At 45.9% G+C, this 25,695-nt stretch overlaps 1 protein-coding gene across 4 annotated transcripts in view; it reads right to left on the reverse strand.

The window, feature by feature from the left end:
- LOC117417169 (chloride channel protein 2-like) overlaps nt 1–25,695 on the reverse strand; it is a 123,111-nt gene that overhangs the window by 72,973 nt on the left and 24,443 nt on the right. For 3 of the 4 annotated variants that reach the window (XM_059034242.1, XM_059034241.1, XM_059034244.1), the window contains exon 3: nt 2,785–2,829. The exons of the other annotated variant lie outside the window; for it this stretch is intronic. In XM_059034242.1, coding sequence (XP_058890225.1) covers nt 2,785–2,829 — 45 coding nt within the window. The remainder of the gene's footprint in view (nt 1–2,784; nt 2,830–25,695) is intronic. 4 annotated transcript variants of the gene reach the window in all.

Genomic DNA, 25,695 nt, shown 5'->3' on the forward strand with positions numbered 1-25,695 from the left:
GATTTCAGAGCTGGGTTTAATTTTTTTTTTTTTTCCTTAGAATAAGCAGTTCTCTGAGGTTATGGGTGAGAATTGCTTTTAAAATTTGTGATGAACTGCTGGACCCCGGCGCACCTGCTGCCTTCGCTGAAACTCATTGGGATCAGCCATCCGAGGATCAATAAAGAAAGTGTTTAGGGTCGTTGTGATGAAGCGGACGCTGCAGTCAGGCAGGTGGGTACAGTGCCAGTGCAGGGCTCATGCGTAGAGCTTTGCCAGGACCCCCTTGAAATGAGGCATATACTTCAGGGGTTCTATCCTGGTTAAATAAATGCCACAGTGTCGGAACGCAGGGGTGGAATACGCACACCAGTCACAGTGCCTAACTCGAAGGGTTGTTAGCAGTGATATAAGGATGAGGAACGATACTGTGGGGCTGTGGATGCAGCAAGACTTTAGTAAAGTAAGAAATCACGCTGCAACTTTACAACATCCCCCAGGAGAGAAATGCAGGGCTGGGTCTGCCTCCTGGATCTCAAACAACATCCCCCAGGAGAGAAATGCAGGGCTGGGTCTGCCTCCTGGATCTCAAACAACATCCCCCAGGAGAGAAATGCAGGGCTGGGTCTGCCTCCTGGATCTCAAACAACATCCCCCAGGAGAGAAATGCAGGGTTGGGTCTGCCTCCTGGATCTCACAACTACTGGGATGAAGCATTCGTCTCAAGCAGGTGGGGATCTGGACCATGAAAGCTGCATACGATTGTTCAAAAGGGTACTTTTTCTGCAGGCATCCCTGTTCCTACATTAGATTTGATATGTTTTTGACAATATTAACAGTTGGAGTGCCACCTAAATGCAGTACAAGCAAACATTCACACCAGTTCAACAAGTGCTAATGATCATTAAGTTTATTTATTGGAAAAATACAGCCGTTTGTAAGGCTTGAAGTTCAGACGCCATTGCCAAAGTGTTCTCGAAGCGAGTCAAGTGGAGTCAACCTGCTCTGAAAGTGATCTTACAAGCTTCATCCCAAAGACCCCCTGCCTCCCATCACTGCTGAAGATCTTACGACCTCCGTCCCAAAGACCCCCTGCCTCCCATCACTGCCAAAGGATTTGTATTAATTTAATCTTGGATTGATTCATCAACTCCTGAACAGATAAATGAGGCTCAGTGATCATCTGTTCTAATCGACTGCTAAACAAACTGCTGGGATCTGAGGCAGCACAAAGATGCCACTCAGATCAATACACTGTGAAGTACTTCGATCCCAGACTGCTCCACAAAACCTACAATCAGCCAGTGCATTGTATTAAAGCTATAGTTAGGCTCCTGCAAAAAGCAGCATATTGCTGTGCTTGCGAATTGATGAGTATATGGCACAGATAATATATCAGTACACGATTCAGTAACTTGAGTCAAAAATGTTCCTGTGGCAAAGTGGTTTGCAGGGTACAGGTGTAGGAGTGATGCGGTGCGCAAGGAAGAGACAGACAGTGATAATCCAATCAGAAAATATATTTAATTTATAATCCAGGTCTGGTGACCAAAACAATAATCCCAAGCAATACACAGCAATGTGTATTGCACTGTTCAAAACAAAGGGTTTGCAGTCCCAAATAATAAAACACAGTCCAGTTACACACACAAGATACAAACACGGTCACCAGTCCTGGGTGCGTGCTGCAGTGCTCGTGGTGCTAATACAATAATTATAGTGGCACAGGTGTTGTGATGTTGGGGTTCGTGCTGGCAAAACATGTGTATCACGTACGATATCACAACAATGGTCCTTCCAGGTCGTTTCCTTAACCATGAACAAAAGGAACAGATCACGTCGCTCCGTCCCCTATTTGTACCACCACACATGACTCCTTGGTAAACGAGTGCAGCCGCTCCTCCAATCCGTGGCTGCCACATCGTTTCCCCTTCCGGGTCAATGAGTTAGTGCACCCGAGTTCCGCCCCCTTTCTAGATGGCCGACTTCCTTTTAACCCTGGGAATTAATTGTCGGGCCAACCAGTCCAGGGTACTCTGTTCCCGTTACTTAGCACCCTCACAGGTCGGGAGGGAGATTTACCACCAAGAATCATTCTACTTCTGTCACAGCTCCTAACCAATCGGTTCTTTCTCTCATATATATATATAAAATATATATATATATATATATATTTAACTGAATGGTGTGACATACAGTCTGTATTAGACGATAAAACTGCAGCATGCGCTCTGTTTAGTTTTCAGCCTATTTGGTTTCAGTTTAGCAAACATCTATATGACACTATATATAAGACTGTTACCAGAACTAATTTGTACATATGCAGATTTCACACTGGTTGTTAACCACTCAGAGTAAGATCAGGGTGGGTGTGTTATTAATATAAAGCATTCCCAATCCACTCAGGGTAAGATCAGGGTGGGTGTGTTATTAATATAAATGGCATTCCCAATCCACTCAGGGTAAGATCAGGGTGGGTGTGTTATTAATATAAATGGCATTCCCAATCCACTCAGGGTAAGATCAGGGTGGGTGTGTTATTAATATAAATGGCATTCCCAATCCACTCAGAGTAAGATCAGGGTGGCTGTGTTATTAATATAAATGGCATTCCCAATCCACTCAGGGTAAGATCAGGGTGGGTGTGTTATTAATATAAATGGCATTCCCAATCCACTCAGAAGCACAGCGTTATATTTAAGAGTAACACATGTTAGTTCAACCAAAACTATCATGACTGTTGTTACTTATTGATGGAGTTAATGGTTTTTAAAATGTATTTATTCATTGAAATGTTTTTTTTACCAGAGAAAATGTCTTGAGCTGCAGCATCTAGCATAAAAGAGTTCCCTGGGAGACAGACAACAAGAGTGTGGTTAACATGACACTGCAATACACCATCCACCACCACACCAAGTTATACTGCAATACACCATCCACCAGCACACAGAGTTATACTGCAATACACCATCCACCAGCACACAGAGTTATACTGCAATACACCATCCACCAGCACACAGAGTTATACTGCAATACACCATCCACCACCACACAGAGTTATACAGCAATACACCATCCACCAGCACACAGAGTTATACTGCAATACACCATCCACCAGCACACAGTTATACTGCAATACACCATCCACCAGCACACAGAGTTATACTGCAATACACCATCCACCAGCACAGAGTTATACTGCAATACACCATCCACCAGCACACAGAGTTATACTGCAATACACCATCCACCAGCACACCGAGTTATACTGCAATACACCATCCACCAGCACACAGAGTTATACTGCAATACACCATCCACCAGCACACAGAGTTATACTGCAATACACCATCCACCAGCACACAGAGTTATACTGCAATACACCATCCACCAGCACAGAGTTATACTGCAATACACCATCCACCGCCACACCGAGTTATACTGCAATACACCATCCACCAGCACACCGAGTTATACTGCAATACACCATCCACCAGCACACCGAGTTATACTGCAATACACCATCCACCAGCACACCGAGTTATACTGCAATACACCATCCACCAGCACACCGAGTTATACTGCAATACACCATCCACCAGCACACCGAGTTATACTGCAATACACCATCCACCAGCACACCGAGTTATACTGCAATACACCATCCACCAGCACACAGAGTTATACTGCAATACACAACACTGTGATATTGATTCCAGTTTACACACAGTCTGATGAAGATGTGCAAAGCAGCAGTAAACTATGACAGTTTATGGCCTGACCCCATCTGTTTATTAATTAAGCTATTTATTTCCTTGTTAGTTGTTTGTTCCTAGTACTTTCCTCCCCTCCCTCAGCAATGGCAAGGCACAGCACTACCTAACTTACTGTCCCTCTCCAAGATCACAGCTGCATATTACCTTAGAGATTGACATGGTTACTCAAAGAGAAGTGTCTCTGTAAAGGGATTCGAGCATGTGTCTGTGCACAAGAACAGTGAGCAGTGGAAATGCAGGGAAGGGTGTTGTGGGTCTGAAATCCTCTACAATGCAGAGGTAATTTCCGGATTGCTGATCAGTAATAGTGCAGCGCCCATAGCCCCCTTGAGTAGCCGGCTTCAGTTGATTGCAGCAGCCTGCCGCCCCTAATCCCTGTGTAATCCCGACATTAACCTAAAGACACAGCTGGTAAACCCATTATACACTGAGCTCTGGAGGACCATAATCTCTTTGAGGACAGGTCTGAGGCAAATCAGAGCGAGACAGCGCTTTGCTGCAGTGACCCGAGCCCTCCCCTGCTCGCTGGGCTCTGCTTTGCTGAAGTGACCCGAGCGCTCCTCTGCTCACTGGGCTCTGCTTTGCTGAAGTGACCCGAGCGCTCCTCTGCTCGCTGGGCTCTGCTTTGCTGCAGTGACCCGAGCGCTCCTCTGCTCGCTGGGCTCTGCTTTGCTGAAGTGACCCGAGCGCTCCTCTGCTCACTGGGCTCTGCTTTGCTGCAGTGACCCGAGCGCTCCTCTGCTCGCTGGGCTCTGCTTTGCTGCAGTGACCCGAGCGCTCCTCTGCTCACTGGGCTCTGCTTTGCTGCAGTGACCCGAGCGCTCCTCTGCTCGCTGGGCTCTGCTTTGCTGCAGTGACCCGAGCGCTCCTCTGCTCGCTGGGCTCTGCTTTGCTGCAGTGACCCGAGCGCTCCTCTGCTCGCTGGGCTCTGCTTTGCTGCAGTGACCCGAGCGCTCCTCTGCTCGCTGGGCTCTGCTTTGCTGCAGTGACCCGAGCGCTTCTCTGCTCACTGGGCTCTGCTTTGCTGCAGTGACCCGAGCGCTTCTCTGCTCACTGGGACAGACTCAGACATGACTGGAACACAGCCAGCAACGCCTGGGACAGAGGCCAGCCCCGGCCTTCAGAAGATGAATCTCTCCATCATGGGGAAGTAAAAGGGTCGTTCATTCAGCTGTGGTAATAGGACCCCTTGTCAGGAGAGAAACAAGACATCCACAGGGCAATTAATAATCTAATCTAATGGGGCTAGCCTTTGGGCTCCCAGTCACTAACCCTTTCTGGTCCAATGTCGGACAGTGTCCAACATCATCAAAAAGACGCAAAAAACAGGTCTCTAGACGTTTTTTCTCTGGAAAAAGCCGAGAAAACCAATCAAAGGCCGAGTGTGACCAATAGGAGCCGAGAGAAGCCGGAAAAAAAAGGGCGTATCTCATGAATACTGATAGACCCGACACCACATAGATAACACGGACATAAACAAACAAGACAGCTGCTTCCGCATCCAGCGCTCAATGAATATCACAGACATTTGCAGAGCTTTTTTTAGATGTTATAGTAATCAAATAACGACTTGGATCGCATTATTGAGGAGTTTGGTGATAAAACGAGTGATCAAGAGATGATTTAATCGGTATGTACTATTATTAAGAGGCATTTGAAAAATATAGCAAACAAGGGGTGGGGCGGGGTTGGAGATGCAGTACTTAGTGTCCTGTTGATATGCAGTGCCTTTTAAACCTGTTTTACTGTGAAAAAATATTTTTAAAACAGCGCGTCTAAAATAAACTGCACATGTGAAAATAAATTGGATCTGACGTGCCTGACACGCGCTGAATAAATGGACCGCTAAGGGTTAATCCCAAGGCAAATGCCGTGGACCAAGATCCACCAACTCCCAGTCATTAATCCCCAGGCAAATGCCGTGGACCAAGATCCACCAACTCCCAGTCATTAATCCCCAGGCAAATGTCCTGGACCAAGATCCACCAACTCCCAGTCATTAATCCCCAGGCAAATGCCCTGGACCAACTCCCAGTCATTAATCCCCAGGCAAATGCCCTGGACCAAGATCCACCAACTCCCAGTCATTAATCCCCAGGTCGCTATAGATTACGGACAAGCTCTGGTGGCACTGCATTGGGGCGGCCTTGCTTTCCACTCATGATACCGTGCTGCAGTGACTCCGTTGTTTGGTATAACCGTTTCCAGCTCAGAGTTACAGTCGTATTCACAATCTACACATCTAGTCAGCTCTCATTTAACTCACTCACTCACTTGAGAACTTCTGAAGCAAATTCCCAGCGGGAACGTTCATTTTAAAGGAAAATCGATTCTAGCCAAAATAGGTCTGATTTATTTATTTATTTTTTGCTGAGCTCCAAATAAACTAACATCAATCCCCTTGATGGGCTAGTGACAGTGCTTAGTTGTCAATCTGACTAGCTGCCCTGACCCAGAGGTGAAGTCAATAAATCTGCAGCTTTTACACAGCGGATACAAGATGGAAGGGACAATATCTTTACCAATAATAATATTTAAACACGAGGGGCTCAGCTGAGAATGACTAAAAAATTTACTGACACCCTCTCTACCCTCAGACCTGCATCCAGTCAAGCGAGTTCAGAGTGTTCACTATTACCATTCATGAAGATAAGCACTGACACCAGTGAGGGGGGCAGGGGAGCTTCCATTAGCAGTAATGCACAAGCTGGCAGGGCCATTGCTTTGTAAAGTGGCAGGAAAGAAAATGAGATACTGAATCAAGGCCAAGTGCCTAGAGCTACCTGAGAGAGAGAAGGCATTTGCATAGGGAATGTGCAGGCCGCACTGAACAGCACAGGGGGTCATTTAATCCAGGGATTGATGCCCATTCATCAAGCCAGCCACAGCACCTGTTTTGCACAATCGAAGCTGGGCTTGCAGTCCCAGGGGAATTCTAAGTGTTTACACCCCTGGAGAGGCTGAAGGATTTAAAAGATCCAGGATTTAAAAGATGCAGCATTGCAGTCATCATGTTGAACCAGCAGCAGAACCTCAAGGGTCTCAAGGGGCGTGGGTTTAAAGAACCATTACAACCGTGCTGTGAACCACATAGCATATCACCTGCTCAACTGTGCCAGTGTAGGAGACCCAGAGCAGCAAGTAGCACTGGCTCCACCCCTCCCAGCCAGGTGGAGTTCTGTCTCCACCCCTCCCAGCCAGGTGGAGTTCTGTCTCCACCCCTCCCAGCCAGGTGGAGTTCTGTCTCCACCCCTCCCAGCCAGGTGGAGTTCTGTCTCCACCCCTCCCAGCCAGGTGGAGTTCTGTCTCCACCCCTGCCTGCCATTTATGTGTTGATTTGTCAGATTCCAGGGAAAATAATAATAAGGCAGACAGGCCTCTTTGTTTTTTTATGAGGGTCACTTGCTCTTTCAGGCATCAGCAGTTTAATTTTGCAGTGGCACTTTTGGTTTCATTTTTGTAGCAGCAGGGGTATTATTTATACACACACACACACACACACACAGTATAACAGAGTATCTTCAGTATGCACACGCAGTGGGAGAGCTGTGGCAGGCTGGTTCATTTCAACAGTAAACCGTCTTGTGAGAGAGGTTCGTTACTGATGCAATCTGCCAGCTGGGTGCCCGCTGCCAACTTCACTCTCGACTGTGGACATCAATTATTTACCTGCATATTTATTAGGCTTACTAATCGTCATCAATTATATAGCTACTGCTGTTCTACTGCCTGGGCACAAACCACACTTATTAGTTATTACAGAGCCTTGATAAATCCAGAGCCTCCTGGGAGCGAGCAGTTCCATAGGCAAAACAAATGGCTTTGCTAATGGAAGGGTTTGCTGTAGGGGTGATCGCTATTTGCATTTACATCAGCTTGCTACAGGATAGCACATAGTGCCTCCAGGTGATGATGATGATAATGATAATGATAATGATAATGATAATGATAATAAATTCTTATTATTAAGAAAATAATAATAATAATAATTTCTTCTTAATAATAAGAATTTATTATTATTATTATTATTATTATTATTATTATCTGGGTTAGATAAATGGAAGAATTGACGAATGTTCTACACAAGCCAAGATGCCCACATTGCAGACCAAGCTAAATGACACTGATGTAAAAGTATGATACCTGCACAGTCACTCATACTGCACATGGTAACAGTACTCTGGTCTACAAACAGACAGAGGGCAGAGAGAGCAGTGAACACACAGGCTTGCTTCGGATTTCTTTTCAGTCAGTAATCAGCGACCCGTTTTATTAACTCTTTTTGTACTCTATAGCCAACACCGAATTTGCATTTCATATGGGAACAGTGTAGGCATACAGGCAAGAAGAGCTTCGAGTTGTAAACCACGCTGGAAGTAAGAGACCCCTCACCTAGCAGGACCCAGCCCTGCACACAATGTGGGTTACTCTTTATACAAGCCTGCTTAGAGGGCATTACCATCTGGTAGCTGAATGCCTCAGAAAAGGCAATATCCTGAGAGACAGAAACTCATAAGCAAACAGAGTTTTTATTTCCCTTTTAATGATTTGAATCATTAAATTCCAGATTTGTTTACCAATTCAACGTTGAAGAGAGAGAGGTCGCTGGTGCCTGAGGGTCCGGGAGGATTCTGATATGAACGAGTCAAACCAATAATGAAGTTACTTTATTACATCATTGAAGTTTAGATGTTAACAAACTGCATACAGTACTCCAGACAATACAGAACCTGTGATACAAACAAGACTCAAACAATAACTAGCTACTGCCTGATTATTAGAGTTGTCATCATTTTAATGATCTACAGCATATCAGCTTCTAACTTATCCAGACATAAAGGACACCAGTACCTGAACTCTGCTATAGTCACAGTTACCTCCTAAAGAAAGATTCATGATTCAACAGTTCATGACCTTTCAGTTGTTTTATTATTATAAACAGATACTGGGCTAATAAAATCTGCAAACACTGTGTAATCACAGGAGTGCCTGGAGACCCAGATACCAGACAATAGATTCTAGAGGGGCAAGCAAACATCTCGTCTACAAGAGGGTCCTCTGACAGGCTGTCTCTGCACTGCAGCTGCAGCTTGATTTCAGTGCAGTCACACTGCAGTCCCTTCGTACTTTAGGACGTCTGGCTGCGATTCTGGCAAGTTCCTGTCCTCCTCCTCCTCCTCCTCCTCCTCCTCCCTCTGTCTGAGGAACACAAAGGTCTGCACCACAGGTAACTTCTGCTGCTCTGCGGTGGCCCTGTGTCTCTCTGGCTGTTTGGGACTCTGTGGTGACGCTGGTCCATTGCTGTGGATGTAGACCATGATGACCTTGTGAACAGGGGCAGCCGGAGTCTGTCGATACTGCATGGCTGCGTACGGTCTGTGCGTCTCCCCCGGCTCTGCAAGGCCCTTCACCACCCAGCGCAGGAGATCGTCCCTCCTCTGCATGCAGGTCCTGGAGGCTGAGCCCAGCCCGCAGGCTGGGGGTGAACACTGGCACCAGCTGTCCACACTGCCATCCAACCCGTTCTGTGGGCCTCCATTCTGCTTGGGCTTTCCATCCGCTGCCACGGCTATCTGAAATTCATTCATCTTTCTGAGATTAGCGGCCCCCGTGCCTTTCAGTCTCTCTCTTCTCTTTCTCTGTCCCTCTTCCAGAGACGCTCACTTACTCACTTAACAGACCAAGACACTTTATAGTTCCTCCGGTGGAGACTGTGTAGACAGCGTGTGTGTTGACACAACAGAAGCCGATTAGATGCTAAAATCAACAACAAATGACCATTCACTAACTAACCTTGAACAGTGTCAGAAACCGGTTGGGCTTTAACAGATTCAAGCAAAGAGGACATCAATCAAACACAGAACTGAGGGGGGGGGGTCGTCCCGTCAGGTGCGTTCAATAAATACAGTCATCATGAATGCAGGCAGAGAGACGCACTGGGTTTGAAGAGCTCTGCAAGATGCCTGCATGCTGGCTGCTGTGTGGGGATATGTTGCAGAAACACTCTTGAAGGTGATGCCAGTGAGAATGAGGCAGTTCTGAGAAGTTTCTATTAACCTGCAGTCACATCAACCAGGAGAAAAGCATAACCCTTTGTTAGAGTAAAAGGCTGGTCACGTCTAATAATCATAATCATCACTGCTAATAATCAGAGAGGCGTGTTGATCAGGTCCCGGCTACAGGAGTGTCTTCAAACACTGTGGTAAATTCTGTGCTACTCTGGGTGCTTCTTGGGATGGCAATGTCTAACAACCAGGATTTCCAACTTGACCCAGGAGCACATGGATATTCAACTAAGAAAAAAGAAGCAACACTTCCAAATGCTTACTGCAGCTCTGTGGTGTTCACAAGCGTGAAGTTGTTTTCTTGTTTGTGCAATGACCTGTTAAAGGCTTTAAGACCGGGCTCATAATTTAACACCCCTTGTATACCGTGATTGGGATTCATTTCTTGCCTGACTGACCCCACTCTAGACTGCACTCTGTATTTAAATAATACAAAGACGTAGCATGATAGGAATTGCAATAGAAAAGTCTGTGCACAATGTTTCAGACTCTGCATTGCACAAGAAGCTGCTGGGACTGGCTATATCTGTGCTACACAGACAGCCCCATCATTCCCACCCCATCACCTCCATTCACTGATTACTGCTTTCAGTGTGAATGGGGAATAACAGCAACTGCACTCAACTCAACTCACCATGGTAAGAACAGAGAAGAGGCACACTTCCATACACAATAATACCTGCGTGTGTGGCTTTATTAACATATTTTAACAATGTGTATTCCTGGCTCCCCGCTGTAGTCACTCCCAGCCCAGCAGCGCTCAAGCACACAGCTTCACCAAGACACTCGGGTCTACAGCATGTTTCATTCCCCTAGTTTGAGGAATTGGGACGTTGCGAGTTTGGACAGGGTACATAATGGCTTTCAGTGGTGTGTTATGTTTAAGATAATTGAAGAAGACAATGCAATCCAGCTCTACACAGGAGAGACCTGGGCACCCGTCAAGACACCAAAGGAGACTGCAAGTCTCTCCACAGCAACAAACACATGAAAAAAATACCTGCTTTCAAATGAACACCGATTAGTGGAGTTTCAAGAGGCATGTGTGCACAATATTGATAAGGTAGAGCAGTGTGTGTGTGTGTGTGTGCGTGTGGGTGTGTGTGTGCGTGCACTGAAAGACAGGAATTATGCTCAGTCATAGATTATTGACAGGAAGCAGCTGACAGACTCGATCTTATTGTCCTGTAAGTGCCGAGTTAGGCGTATGTTTTGTCAACAAAACTCAGTGTTTTTACCAACAGAAAAGCACCACCCTCATTAGGACAATGCAGGTGCACAAGGACGAACTCGGGGTACCGTAGGGGGAAGAATTTTGCAAGCCCACATTTAAAATGCTTTCTCTGCGGATATAAATATGAAAACAAATTTTTAAAAAATGCTTTAATAGAACACTACTCCCAACCTGACCTGTGGGGATTGAAAAATTAAATTTACTGATACGAATCTCCTGCCTACAAAGACAGACTGCCTGCATATTGGTTACACCGGTCGTTACACACTTTAGCTACCCATCTAGTCATATAAATATAAGAAGATAAAAAAAAAACTGTACATTCGGCCACAATTAGGCTGCTGACATTGTCTAGCTGGCTGTGTGTTCGAGTGGCAGCTTCACCAATCTCACAGACCTCCCAGAATGCCCTGGAAGAGACTCTCTACACGTTGTGAGGTCAGGAGTATTAGCTGGGATCAATCAAGCACCCTTGATTTAAAAGGTCCTGCTTTTAAATCATTTAAAAACTCTACCAATAATAAAAACACCACCACCTGCATCTCTTTGCATGCTGCTGAGCTTTTCTGGTAATTGAGGCTGAAGTGCAAATGATTGAAGAGGCTAACTACCTTTACCTTCCTGCAGCGACATATACATGCAGCCAGTAGCTGCTAGCAAGGTAGCAAGGCCCTGCCGATGAATCAAAGACAAGCATGGCTGTCCGCAGGCTGTGGAGGCACACAGAGGGGAACTCAATACAGCAGTCCTGCCTATTACATTACAGCAAGGGGTTTGATTAGAGCGAGGGTGGAGGGGCCCGGAGCTCCGAGTGCCTCACAGAGCACAGGGAATCAATGCCAGGAGATTATCTGCAACTGCTGTAGGAGGAGGGGGCAGGCGTGGATCAATGTTATGGAAATTCATTGCAATTTAAGGGATTTTAGCAACAGTGAAGTGTAGCACTCATCATTCAGTCTGTTTACAGGGGTGATCTTCAGCCAGTCTTGACTAGAAAGCAAGTATCGAGGACTGTAAACAGTTAATCAAGTCCCTCATTATGCAGGGATTATTTTAAGAGCCACAGGCCATCTTTCACAAATTAAGGAAAGCTAATGAATTGTGCTTCTCTTGATTAAATGCATCTCTTTTGGTGACACTCTCAAGTGCTAACAGGAGGCATCATTAATAAACAGGTTCCTCCACATATCCACCACACATTCTACTACTTAATGGACGTGGTGTACAGAAAACTCTACAGTGTGACAGGCGTGGCCACAGGCACCTCCACAGCGTACGCATCCACAGAGAAGAGGAGGAGAACGGGTCGATTGTGAGTGTGAAGAACAACAAAAGCAGGCTTAAGAAACTCTTATTATCGCGTATTTAAAATGAGAAGCAAGGTCTGTGCAGTACTGCTTGCTGTGCGTCTGTCTCAGTGTGTGTGTGTGCGTGCGTCTGTCTCCGTGTCTGTCCCTGTCTCAGTGTCTGTCTGTCTGTCTCAGTGTGTCTGTCTGTGTGTGTGTGTATATGTATCTGTCTCAGTGTGTATCTGTCTCAGTGTGTGTGTGTGTGTCTGTGACTCAGTCTCAGTACTTCTGTACTGAATTATGTTGCACTTCAAAAACTCCAGGCTCGGCTCTCCTCAGGGTATCTGGGAGCTCAGCGCTGGGTTTGCGAAGCTGCAGCATTTTCCAGGCACGGAAGGATCCAACTTGCTTTGAAGCGATCGATTCATCAGAATGACTGACAGCAGCTTTCGTCTTACTGGAGGCTGGGCAGTGGAGTAGCAGGGCTTGGCTCCCAGTGCAGAGTGTGTGTGCGTCAGAACCAACACAGGCCCTGGGAGAGGGTACTGGGGACATGGTGCAGGATCAGTGGGGGCCTCTAATAGTACAGTATATTCTACCCGATACATACATAGATATTACATTATATATAACCCTCACACGATTAGTTTTCCTAGAACCCACTGCTATTCATCACCCAAATGCTTACACTCAGTCACTGCTGTGTTTTTCACTGAGCTAGTGTGCCACTGTAGCTCATTAGAACTTTGATCTGGGGTCCTTTATCAGACACAGCGTGTGCTTGATTGAGATGAAACTTGTTATAAATGAGTCACAGTGCACAAGAAAACTGCAGAATCTGCACTCCCAACAGCGAGGCAGGAGCAAGCTTCAGTGACAGGCTCTGGACTGGTGGGGCCCCTGCTCCCCCCCAACTCTCCCAGCAGCGAGGCAGGAGCAGGCTGCAGTGACAGGCTTTGGACTGGTGGGGCCCCTGCTCCCCCCCAACTCTCCCAGCAGAGCTCTCTGCAGACTGCAGACTGCAAGCTTGTATCAGCACTTTTTTTGTAGACAGAACAATACCTCAGCACAGTGTTTTTACATGGGGGGGGCACCGTGATGGCGCTGTTCTGAGTCTTACATTTAACCCGAGGTTCGCTTTAAGATCTGTGATATCCTGTGCACCGGACGAGGAGCAGGGCGACGAGAGATATCCTGTGCACCGGACGTGGAGCAGGGCGACGAGAGATATCCTGTGCACCGGACGAGGAGCAGGGCGACGAGAGATATCCTGTGCACCGGACGAGGAGCAGGGCGACGAGAGATATCCTGTGCACCGGACGAGGAGCAGGGCGACGAGAGATATCCTGTGCACCGGACGAGGAGCAGGGCGACGAGAGATTCCCTGTGCACCGGACGAGGAGCAGGGCGACGAGAGATATCCTGTGCACCGGACGAGGAGCAGGGAGACGAGAGATATCCTGTGCACCGGACGAGGAGCAGGGCGACGAGAGATATCCTGTGCACCGGACGAGGAGCAGGGCGACGAGAGATATCCTGTGCACTGTCATGTTGAATCTGATGCATCAGAGCGAATACCCTTCCACGCTCATCAGCAGCCAGCCTGGAGCTCGCTCTGCAAGCTAGAGGAGGAAGAGCCCAGGAATGGGGCACAGTTCACAAGTACAACAAACTTTCCGACAGCTTTGGAACATACTTCTGTGGGTCTAGTTATTTATCCCCTTATAAAAGTGTATCCATCATTGTGCAGTTTTCCCAAGGTTTTTAATGTGCTTTACAATGCTTAACTATGCTTTTTCATGCTTTCACTGTGCTTTATTAAACTTTGCTGTGCTTTTACTACGGGACACTTTTATAAGAGTCAGCTGCTTTCCTCCTCGGACAGGCCGGGAAAATGATACATCACAGCGGACATCTAACACGTGCCAGAAGAGCAGACAGACAGACAGACACACACGCAGACACACTCACAGACACTGTAGAACTCAGGAGACCTGCGTCAGTGCTCTCTGAAAGTCACAGTCTAAAGCAGTGTATCAGATTTCAGAAGCAGGTAACGAGGCTCTGATTGAATGAGGGTTAGCAGTTGTCACCCAGTGCCCTCAATTCCACTCTGGGGCGCAGACTAATATCAAGACGCAATCTGAAACTGCACAGAACGCCCCTAGGAAATCGAGGAATATGACAAACACTAAAACATTTAAAAGGTGCAGCTCTAGGATCTCAGCTCCCTGCTAGATTTCCTGTCTAAGGTACAGAGCCACCACACTGTAGTGGACGAGGCTCTTTGTGACGTGCATTTCAAGCTTGTCATGGTCTCGCACCACTGCCACGGTTTTCCTGCCTGGCTCAAGAAAACAGAGCAGAGGAAGGGAGATGTTTAGAAGATGGAAGAGGCTGTGTCGCTCTATACTGACATGCTGCACCCTGCTGTAGGTGAACTGCGAGGAAGGACAGAAAGATGGGTAGATCAATATTCTAGGAAGCAGATCATTCTTCACACACATGCAACGCTTGAGATTTTAAAAGAAGTAACATTTAAAAACAGGTCAGCCTCTTCAACACAATCATTTAATGGCACGTCTGTGTTTAGATATGTATTTATCTACATATTTTGTGGAAAGAAAACCACAGAATGAGCTGAACAATAAGTGACAGAGGCTACATCTCGTCATCCTTTGGCTCTCTGTTGCTATAACAACACTTTGTGACTTTGTATTCCTGCCCCCAATCACAACCAATAACGATTACTGTCACCTTGAGAGAGAGAGCGAAAGTATCTGGGGGGGGGGGGGGGGGGGCTGTTCTGTATCCATGGCAACATTGGATAGCATGTTGCTTCCCTAATGACACCAGGCCTCTCTGCCACTGAACTCCCATCTGCTCCACTAATGCAAAGCCGTGCTGGGTACCCAGGCCAACTCACCCCCAACAGCCAGCAAACAGGCACTGCAGCCAAGAGCTGGGGACCCCGAACCCGGACACTTCTGCTCAAGCAGTCAGCAGAAACACCCAATCTGACATCAGCTTCACTGGGATTAAGCTCAGATTGGCATAGGACAACGCTATTAACTTCAGCAGCGCTACTCAGAACAGTTTGACCTACTGAACTAGGAGAATATTCCCCTGAAGGCCCTTATCATTTACTGCCAACCCTGGGATCAGGATCAGGATCAGCAGAGGAAATCATGAACTGTAGTGTCCACCAGGTGGCGTCAATGTATATTTTTATCACTTCGTGCCATAACAGTATGTACAGTGCCTTTTAGCCACTTGACCAAAACCCCCTCCCTGCCTTAGTCATCCCCAAACCTAATGAGAGTCATTGACTAAAAACAACTCTATCCTGTCCCAGTGTTCCCAATCTAACAACATATTCTCAACTTTACAAATGCAGCATCATATTCGATTCTGAGGCAGTCACATTGTTTTAAAAGGAAACCTTCAGCAGTTTGGAAGGAGCCCTGTGGGTCGCCCGGGACAGTATCGCATTGTCTCTGAATGGCCACGGTGTTGCAGCTCACAAACCAGGCTATCTCTGTCTTCCAAGCACATCACAGCTTCAGACGCTGGTGCTTCAGCAGTCACTGTGTCAGAGAAAATGTGTTCTGATCCCTGTGTACAATCAATGTCTTATGTCTTTATCAATGACACGACCTGCAACGTGACATCTTGCTGGCCTGAAAGCATAATCTTGTCCAAATGACAGCGTCTCTCTCTCGCTCTCATAAAGATATCTAGTAACAGGAGAATGCAACTAAAAACACTTCAAACCCTGAATCAGATCCAGCTCACATATAAAAGAAGAGCTTTCTTTTCATCTTTCACTAACAGAACAAACTTTATAAGAGAGTGCAGCTCCTGTTAGTTTAGTGGCAGTCTATCAGCTTTTCTAAATGTTTGCCTCAATGTTTTATTTTTTTGTACCATGATGTCGACTCTCTTTGTCTGCGCTCTGTTGGGACCCTCTTGTAAACAATCTTAATCTGAGGGTCACGCACGCACGCACGCACGCACGCTTCTATATTCTGAACCTGGTTGGTACAGCTTGTAAGTTTTAATATATTATTTATTTTATGGGTGAAACCATGAACCCAGTTTTACCTGTTGTTTCTGCTCTGTTTAGGAGCCGTTGAACATGAATAAATGGAGGAATGCACTGCGGTAACAGACACATTGTTACAGGACTGACACAAACCCAAACAACGTGACTCTGGTTAAGTTACAGTTGAATTGAAGGATAGTAGTGCATTGCATGAGCAGGCTTTTTTAGAATATGTTATTTATAAGATCCTCCTCCAGACAGGGACTGTCTGTGTTATGCAGTTGGCATGGCAGCAGTCCTAGGGTTAGTTGCTCTGTGGGGAGCATCTATTCCACAGTCACCTTGGAGAGGCAGCCCAGTTCCTCACGCGGCTGCACAGCACAGGCTCTGGGACAGCAGTGACGCACCTGGGGGCAGGGGTGAGCAGCGGCTGCTGTTTCTGCAGCTCTGTGATAATGAGCACAGTCACATCTCTGTAATGAGGGGCCCCGTCTCTTAAATCAGGATCGCTCGCTCGCAGAAGAAATCACAAATCATAAAATCACAAAGAGACTCTGTGTTGCTCTTTCCTTCCAACTCCAGTGTCAAACTCTCTGTGCTTAAATAAAGGGGCTCCAATGCTTGTTTATTTATATTAGAGGCATATTTGCCAGACTGTTTAAAACAGGGGTATCCAGTCTGGGTCCTGGTGGGCCATTCCACTCCAGGTTTAACAGGTAAAGGGATATAATGAACAACTTCAGGGTCTGCATGGAGGTGCAATTGGTTTGATTAAACATTTAGAACAGGGCTGGAACAAAGCCCAGGAGCGGAAGGTGGTTTAAAACATCCACTTCAGAAGCTTGTCGGAGGCTCTGTCCGCCCAGCTTCGTGCATCGTTGTGTTGCTGAAGTTCTCATTTTTAATAACATTCTCCAAGCACGGTACAATCCACCCTTCTCAAGAGGAACTGTACAGCTACCTACACAGATGCCTTCTGAAAGCTAATGTTACATTATTACATGACCATGTGCGCACTTTGAATCCAACACCTGGACTACAAGCACCAAGCCCAAGCCTTATTAATTTGAAGGGATACACGCACGGCAAGCACTTTCCTTGTTGATCTGAACTAAGGGAACCAGATTCCACCAGAGGCTGGCCGTGGGGAGGGGTGTGATCGGGATCATGAGGAGGGGTCCCTCAGCTCCGGACCCCTGCCATCACCCGCTTTCTAAAGACTCCACTCCGATCCAGCAGTGACCCCCTTTAAATCTTTCCAGTGTGCTAATTAACACAACATGAAACAACGTGCAGCGCCCTCAGCACCACATTCCCACAGCAATGAAAAGAATGAGTCACACCCTAGTTGTTCAATATGGACCCATTACTTAAAATGAGGAAAGAGACAGAGCCCTCTGGTAATGTACGTTAGAAGAAATGATATCATCATCCTCTCTAAATGGGATTAGAAGCATCACAGAGCGAGAGGCAACATGAAAGACAGAGAGATGATTAATGGATCACAAAACATGCATTATTACAAAATGTAAGACTGAACTAGAAAGAGTGTTTCAATGGGATGCAGTGGATTCCATTATATAAAAGTTTCCCCAAGTAAAAGCATAACAGCGTGTAATAAAGCATAGTGAACTCTTGGTAATGCACAGGTAAAGCATTTCAAAAAATGGCAAACTATGGAAAAGCATGGCAAAAGCAGAAGAAAGCTGCACAATTCCAGAGGTGACATTTTGCATGGGTCGTGTTGTTTAGAGCTTGGGAACAGATGAACAGAAGTGAGGCACTGTTGGCAACATTCTGCCCCCTTCCCTTCAGACAGCCCTCCCACACAGCACAGTGTCTGATGAGATCTGAAACAATCAGCCTGACACACGCCCACTGCAGAACGCTCCTTTACTGAGAGTGCCCCCTGTAACTGGATTAATTTCATCAAGATCTCAGCCCTACACTGACTACATTACACACAGTCGACTAAACACATACACTGGCGGTGGCGTTTTTGTTTTATTTTTGTACACTGGCTACTTTCAGCCAAAAACTCACTTTGCCCCCTGCTGCAAGACTTTGGAATTGCAGAAAGGTCCCGTCCCCCCCCAAAAAAAAGAAAAAACAAAACAAAAAAAACAACACTAAGTCCACTGGGATAGCAGAAACTCCGAGCTGGTTAGTTTGTAATGTGCCTTTCTGGAATCGTCAAATCCTCCTTCAGTCTCAAAAGTCAACAAGCGGAGCTAACGATTACAAATTTGTTTTATTTATTTATTTATTTATTTATTTATTTATTTATTTTTTTAGGAATCCAATGTACTACAGAATTGTTCTTTATGAATTTACAGGAGGATGGAATAGGAGGGTGAACCCCCCCCCCCCGGAACGAGGCAGTAAAAGACAAGCAAGGGGTAAAACTAGAGGGAGGGTGTCCGTGCTTCAAACAGCAATCAGTAACCTTTATTAGAACAGAAATGAGCTTCTGTAACCCAGTGCAGACTCCGAGGAGCCCAGAGGACCTGCAATCCAATGCAAAGTTAATCACAAGAGTTTTGGTACCATTAGTATTTAAAGGAAAGCAGCCCTTTCAGTGCCTCTGCTCTGATCCCTGATTTACTGCTTCTTTAGTTAATAACACCCAGCTGTATTAGCCCAGCTTTAATTGCCCAGAGACACTTATCTGCTTTGCTAAAGGAGGATGACACACACTGAATTTGCAGCCCTGGTAATGAACTGCCTATCTCAGGCTGTACACCAGCGCACAGCACTGGAGAGTTGCTACAATCTGCAATCTTACAGCACCGGAGAGTAGCTGCAATCTGCAATCTTACAGCACTGGAGAGTAGCTGCAATCTGCAATCTTACAGCACCGGAGAGTAGCTGCAATCTGCAATCTTACAGCACCGGAGAGTAGCTGCAATCTGCAATCTTACAGCACCGGAGAGTAGCTGCAATCTGCAGTCCTGTTTAGATCCCGATGAAACACAGCAGCAACATCAATAAGCAAGGTGGCACTCTTAGAAAAGTTAGCCATAGGAATTGTTGCAGTTTACCAAGCTGGATTCCTGGGCTATTGTCTACCAGGTCTGGTGCCACGCTTTCCCCTGATAAACCTGCTCTCCTGCGCTTTAACTGGGACTAATATATGGGTATAGGACTAATACAGGATTTTAGGATGAACAGGACTATTGGGCAAAGCTCAAATGCATACTTAACTACAGCTTTTGTGTTGGAGTCCTTTCAGCTATTTTTGGGACTTGTCTACAGCACTATCGGAGGTCTTATTGTACATGTTCATCTGAGTTATTCCGCTTTTTAAAAAGCAGATACAAGAAATCAGAAACTGACACAGAAGATCTCTTGTATCTTGCCTGGGCTCGAAGTACAAGCTGCAATTACAGTTTACAGGGAGCTACGAAACAAAACCAGCAAGGTGTGAAGAAAAAGCATTTCTCTAAAGTGACAAAATAATAGCTTTGGTGTTCGACGCGATCAGTCATGGAACGATGTAAATCCATTATGAAGGAGGAACGATGCAATGCATCCATCATATGTACTCTTAATCATAAGCAAGACGCACTATTGATATTGCAGTGACATTACAATGGCAGAGCAATAAGGACTCTACTCTGGGAACATTGTGGCTGCTGTGATCATGAATCTGTCACTGTCCAGCTACACAGGGAAAAGCAGTTTGTTTGTTTGCTTTTAATGGGAAAGGGGTGAAGGCAACATGAATTGAGTAACCGTTTCCAGTGTTTTCCGGTGTTTATTGGCTATACACCAATTTCATTTTATTTGTATCAGGGGTGTTTTAATCGGGTTTTATCAGATAAAACCGAAAATCAGAAGCCCTAATTATAATGTATAGGAGTACACATTGACTGAAAGCTGTGCAAGACAAGCCGGCTGGGAATGAAAAGGATTCATCTCACATGGCAGACACACACTGGCGGAAGTCAATCGCTAGTAATGTGTGGAAATTATTTTACAGCCTCTACAATCATTAACTACCAAGAGACGGCTGCCTTCCTCCGGTCTCATCAACATTTCCTAAGATCATCCACCTGCGATGCGATGCCTCTCTCATTGCCTCCAACGCAATCCTCCTCTCTGCTTTCTTCTAAGATGCTCTGGCAGTCCAGCCGGGAGTCTGGCAAAAACTCACCTCCTACTCAACATCTCCAGATTATTACAGCCAGATCTGTTCTGCCAGCCTTCTGGACAAAACAACAGTCTCACACCTGATTGTGCACAAGATCCCGCGCATGAGCAGGCATGAACGCGACACAGAGGAAACCAGAATGTCTTTTCAATTGGACTGCACGCGCTTGCCTGCGGGTACCTGAACGGGCAGATGCAGCAACAGCATGCATTTTCTACGTGTCACCTGGTAGCAGCACAAGAACAGCTAGCTGTGCATCTTTAACAAGGAGTCCCGTGCCTGGCAGGTGAGATGGTCTCGCCTGGGACAAGCAGACCCATCACTCTCCCTTTATATTCAAGCAGCCATCCATTCTGGAGCTCCACTGGAACGGAGTGTCATGCACATCCCCGATTTACAGGAGAGCTTCATTTGTGAGCCTGTGGAGCAGCTTGCTTTGCCGTGCTCGGTGTTATTCAGTGATGTTATCAGTGGGGCTGGGTCATTAGGGCCAATTCATATGAAAGATAGGTGGCAGCCTTTCTCCTGCTCCCGCGATGCCATGTAGACATAATTACAGCCATGCATCTCAGGGCAGTCGACAGCTTGATAACAGCACAGAGCCTTCCTAGAGCTGCAACGCCTCCAGAAAGAAAAAGAAGAAAAACACAATGCAGTGTAATACTGAACACAGCTCACACACACACACAAACACACACAATGCAGTGTAATACTGAACGCAGCTCACACACACACACAATGCAGTGTAATACTGAACGCAGCTCACACACACACACACACAATGCAGTGTAATACTGAACGCAGCTCACACACACACACAATGCAGTGTAATACTGAACGCAGCTCACACACACACACACAATGCAGTGTAATACTGAATGCAGCTCACACACACACAATGCAGTGTAATACTGAACGCAGCTCACACACACACACACACACAATGCAGTGTAATACTGAATGCAGCTCACACACAATGCAGTGTAATACTGAACGCAGCTCACACACACACACACACAATGCAGTGTAATACTGAACGCAGCTCACACACACACACACAATGCAGTGTAATACTGAACGCAACTCACACACACACACACACAATGCAGTGTAATACTGAACGCAGCTCACACACACACACATGCAGTGTAATAATGAATACAGCTTGCACACAGAGAAGATAAGAACATAAGAAAGTTTACAAATGAGGAGGCCATTCGGCCCATCTTGCTCGTTTGGTTGTTAGTAGCTTATTGATCCCAGAACCTCATCAAGCAGCTTCTTGAAGGATCCCAGGGTGTCAGCTTCAACAACATTACTGGGGAGTTGGTTCCAGACCCTCACAATTCTCTGTGTAAAAAAGTGCCTCCTATTTTCTGTTCTGAATGCCCCTTTATCTAATCTCCATTTGTGACCCCTGGTCCTTGTTTCTTTTTTCAGGTCGAAAAAGTACCCTGGGTCGACATTGTCAATACCTTTTAGAATTTTGAATGCTTGGATCAGATCACTGCGTAGTCTGAATAGATTCAATTTTAGCCTGTCTGCATATGACATGCCTTTTTAAACCCAGGATAATTCTGGTCGCTCTTCTTTGCACTCTTTCTACAGCAGCAATATCCTTTTTGCAGTGAGGTGACCAGAACTGAACACAATATTCTAGATATTCTTACTAATGCATTGTAAAGTTTTAACATTACTTCCCTTGATTTAATTCAACACTTTTCACAATATATCCAAGCATCTTGTTGACGGTTTTTTTATAGCTTCCCCACATTGTCTAGATGAAGACAATTCTGAGTCAACATAAACTCCTATGTCTTTTTCATAAGATTCCTTCTTCAATTTCAGTATCTCCCATATGATATTTATAATGCACATTTTTATTGCCTGCATGCAGTACCTTACACTTTTCTCTAGTAAATGTCATTTTCCATGTGTCTGCCCAGTTCTGAATGCTGTCTAGATCATTTTGAATGACATCTGATGCTGCAACGGTGTTTGCCACTCTTCCTATTTTTGTGTTGTCTGCAAATTTAACAAGTTTGCTTAATATACCAGAATTAAAGTCATTAATGTAGATTAGGAATAGCAGAGGACCTAAAACTGATCCCTGTGGTATTCCACTGGGTACCTCGCTCCATTTTGAGGTTTCTCCTCAAATCAGTACATTCTGTTTTCTACATTTTAACCACTCCCTAATCCATGTGCATGCATTTCCTATTTTCTAACTTCCTTTTTGACTTGTGTTTGCAGTTTCAAGTACTCTTTCTGTGTACTATGTTCTTGGTCCCTTTTAAAACGCTCTGTAAAAGTGCCTTTTTCTCTGATTTTTTTTAATGAGGATTAATCACAGGGCCAGCGTGCTAATGGGCCAGCAGCTGTCTGGATAATGAGGTACCTGGCCGGGCAGGTACAGTAGAGACGTTTCTAGTGGAATCTCAATATTGGACTTGGAACCCCTTCAAATGACGATTGAGGTCCTCATGAAAAATGAAAGGCTGATTGTGATTGTGTAAACCTGATGCATGTCGACAGCACCACAGAGATACTTCAGGAAAGAGCAGGAGTGGAGCCCTGGGGTCCTGGCTAAGATTTAATGAACCCCTAAACACCAGTAATCCCTGTGGCAGCTAAACAAGCCAACAGTGTCCAGCCTCCTTTCCTCAGGACATTGTGCTGAGCTTGACACTGCGAGACCTAGAGAGGTATGAGAAAAACATGGCAAACCACAGGAAGCTCTGGGAAAAGCAGAAGAAAACAATGCAGCTTAAGCAGCTCAGGGGAACACTATATAATGTAACAAGCTTTACAGGTCCCACTGGATGCCCGAAGTGGCCCAGAGTCATGGGGGGGGGGGGGGGTTCTATTCCCCCTAAGGCATCATCAATTCAATGAACATGTTAGCTAGAGAAATGAAACATGTATTTAATTAACAAAGCGGATGTGTTTGGATTACATGAAGACGACGTTCAATCGTAATGCACCGTTTACAATGTGTATGTCTCACTTCAAAAGGCAGAGTGCAGCTAGTCACACAGCACCCTGAGCTCCTTCTCTCGGTTCTGTTCTGAAAGGCATTGCTCTCCATTTAATACATGGTTATTGAAGAGAAGCTGCTGCTACACAACTGAAATCAATGCAGGGGTTAAAAAAGACCATGGGAATTATTGCAAGTGTACAGAAAGCACGCGATTACATTCACGAAACCCTGATTCCACAACTACCCTTCCGTGTTACTCGCCTGGGGTTTGGATCGCTGTATGCAAGCAGATTAGATTGTGGGATTGAAAAGGAAAAGCTCGCTGTCACGCTGCATGCGCTCCGACAAGCCTTACACAGCCACGGCCCGGCGGTGATCTTGTTAAACTACTCAACACTCATTTATTAACCACCTTATTGAAGTGACTGGGCTGGATCTCAGCTTTACCAGCACAGTGCAGCTCAGCTCAGAACATGAATATGAATCAAGTCCAAACCAAACGGTCTGTGCAAGGTTCAGATATTCTGTTCATTAAGGAAACGGTCGTACTCAAAAACAAGTCCACGTTCCAATGCAGGCTATAAAACAACGCAGAGCCCTTTCGTATAGGATAGTGAGCATGTGAAGCACAAAGAATGGAAGAAGGGTTCTGTTAGAATGATGCAAGGGTCACACAAGGAATTAGCTAGATTTGAACTCTGAACCAGTAGCAGGTATGGCCGGTTTGCTAATACAGAGATGGTGGATGAGTGTATGATATGCATGAAGTCCCTTATATCCTTGTGTCATCCACACATAGTTCTTCTTTAAACTCTGCATGTCTCAGAAGTGTGTATACTGTAGAAAACAATATACTCGTGATCACACATGGTAAGAACCCATTTCAAATGAATAAACACGTGTTTAAAAGGGGAAGGGGATTAGTAGGCCACACTATTATAAAACACAAACCAGCCCTCCAGTGGGGTTGCATTGCTCAGAGGAAACGGCGGCTCAGGTCAGCCTCAGAGCAGCCATTTTGTTTTATTTGTTTATTTTTGAATGAAGTGTGTTCACCTTGCCAGACACAAAGAGATTATTCACTCCACTGTCCGCCCCTGCACTCTCTCCGGCCAGGAAGAGCTGCTGACAGGCAACGCCACGGGGACAGGAAACAGAAAGTACCGGCGCCGCCCGGCCAGGGAGGAGGTCTCGGAGCAGGGCAGGGAGCAGGCCAGGCCAGCTGTCACTCATTAAAGGAGCAGGGTGCAGCCAGCCGAGGCTTCTCTTTCTAAGGGTTGAATAGCGTTCTGTATTCGAACTTGTATCATGCTCTGATTGGCATAATCAAGTTGATTTTCCCTTCAAAATCCTTGTATTTTTTCTTGATACAGTATTGCTCTTAGCATTCTTCTATTGTTTTCAGATGTTTAACCATGATGGTGAAGGACTGAGCAGCCCTGCTAACAGTGTCAGCATTGCTTTTGAATTTCCATACAACAGCAGCCTTGCACTAACGAGATCAGTCCCCCCAACCCCCACCCCCCACCCCCCACCCCCAACCCCCAACCCCCAACCCCATATATTTATATATATAAATTGAGAGGACAGTATTTGATTCTATAGCAATACTACATTGAGATGCTTTTCTGTAAATTAAATTCACCATGGGAAAAGAAAGAGAATTTGCAATGCCACAGCCTCCTCTAGTGGTTAAACAAAGCATTGCATTGGTTTTTTGTATTACTAGGCAAACTGGAAATTCCTTTTCCTGACTGCTTTCTAGCTTTCCCTGGAAGCTCTGCTGTACTGCTGTCTGCACAAGGCAGTGTGGGTCTGTCGCAGCTCCAATAGGAAGTGCCTTGTTTTTGCAATGGTACTAGATTGGTTTCCTCTATGCCAGTAACAATGCTTAATGAGATGTGGAAACCCCCAGCTTCCTGCCCTTGAAAAGCAGGGATCCCGAGCTCACCTCAAAGACCCGGCGCTTTCCTGCACCCCTCCTCCAATCAAGACACTCGTATCTCCACCCCAGTCATGCCCAGTGGAACAGATGCATGGGAAGTTTCATACAAGCAGTTCAAGATTGGAAACTATAATGCATTCCTCCAATCCCAGGTCCAATGATCACTCAACTCTCACTTGTGCTCCACTTCCTGACTTGGTACTCCAGTGAAAGCTCTGCAGCTCAGCTC

The sequence above is a fragment of the Acipenser ruthenus genome, chromosome 12, assembly GCF_902713425.1.
Source record: "Acipenser ruthenus chromosome 12, fAciRut3.2 maternal haplotype, whole genome shotgun sequence".
Classification (NCBI taxonomy): domain Eukaryota; kingdom Metazoa; phylum Chordata; class Actinopteri; order Acipenseriformes; family Acipenseridae; genus Acipenser; species Acipenser ruthenus.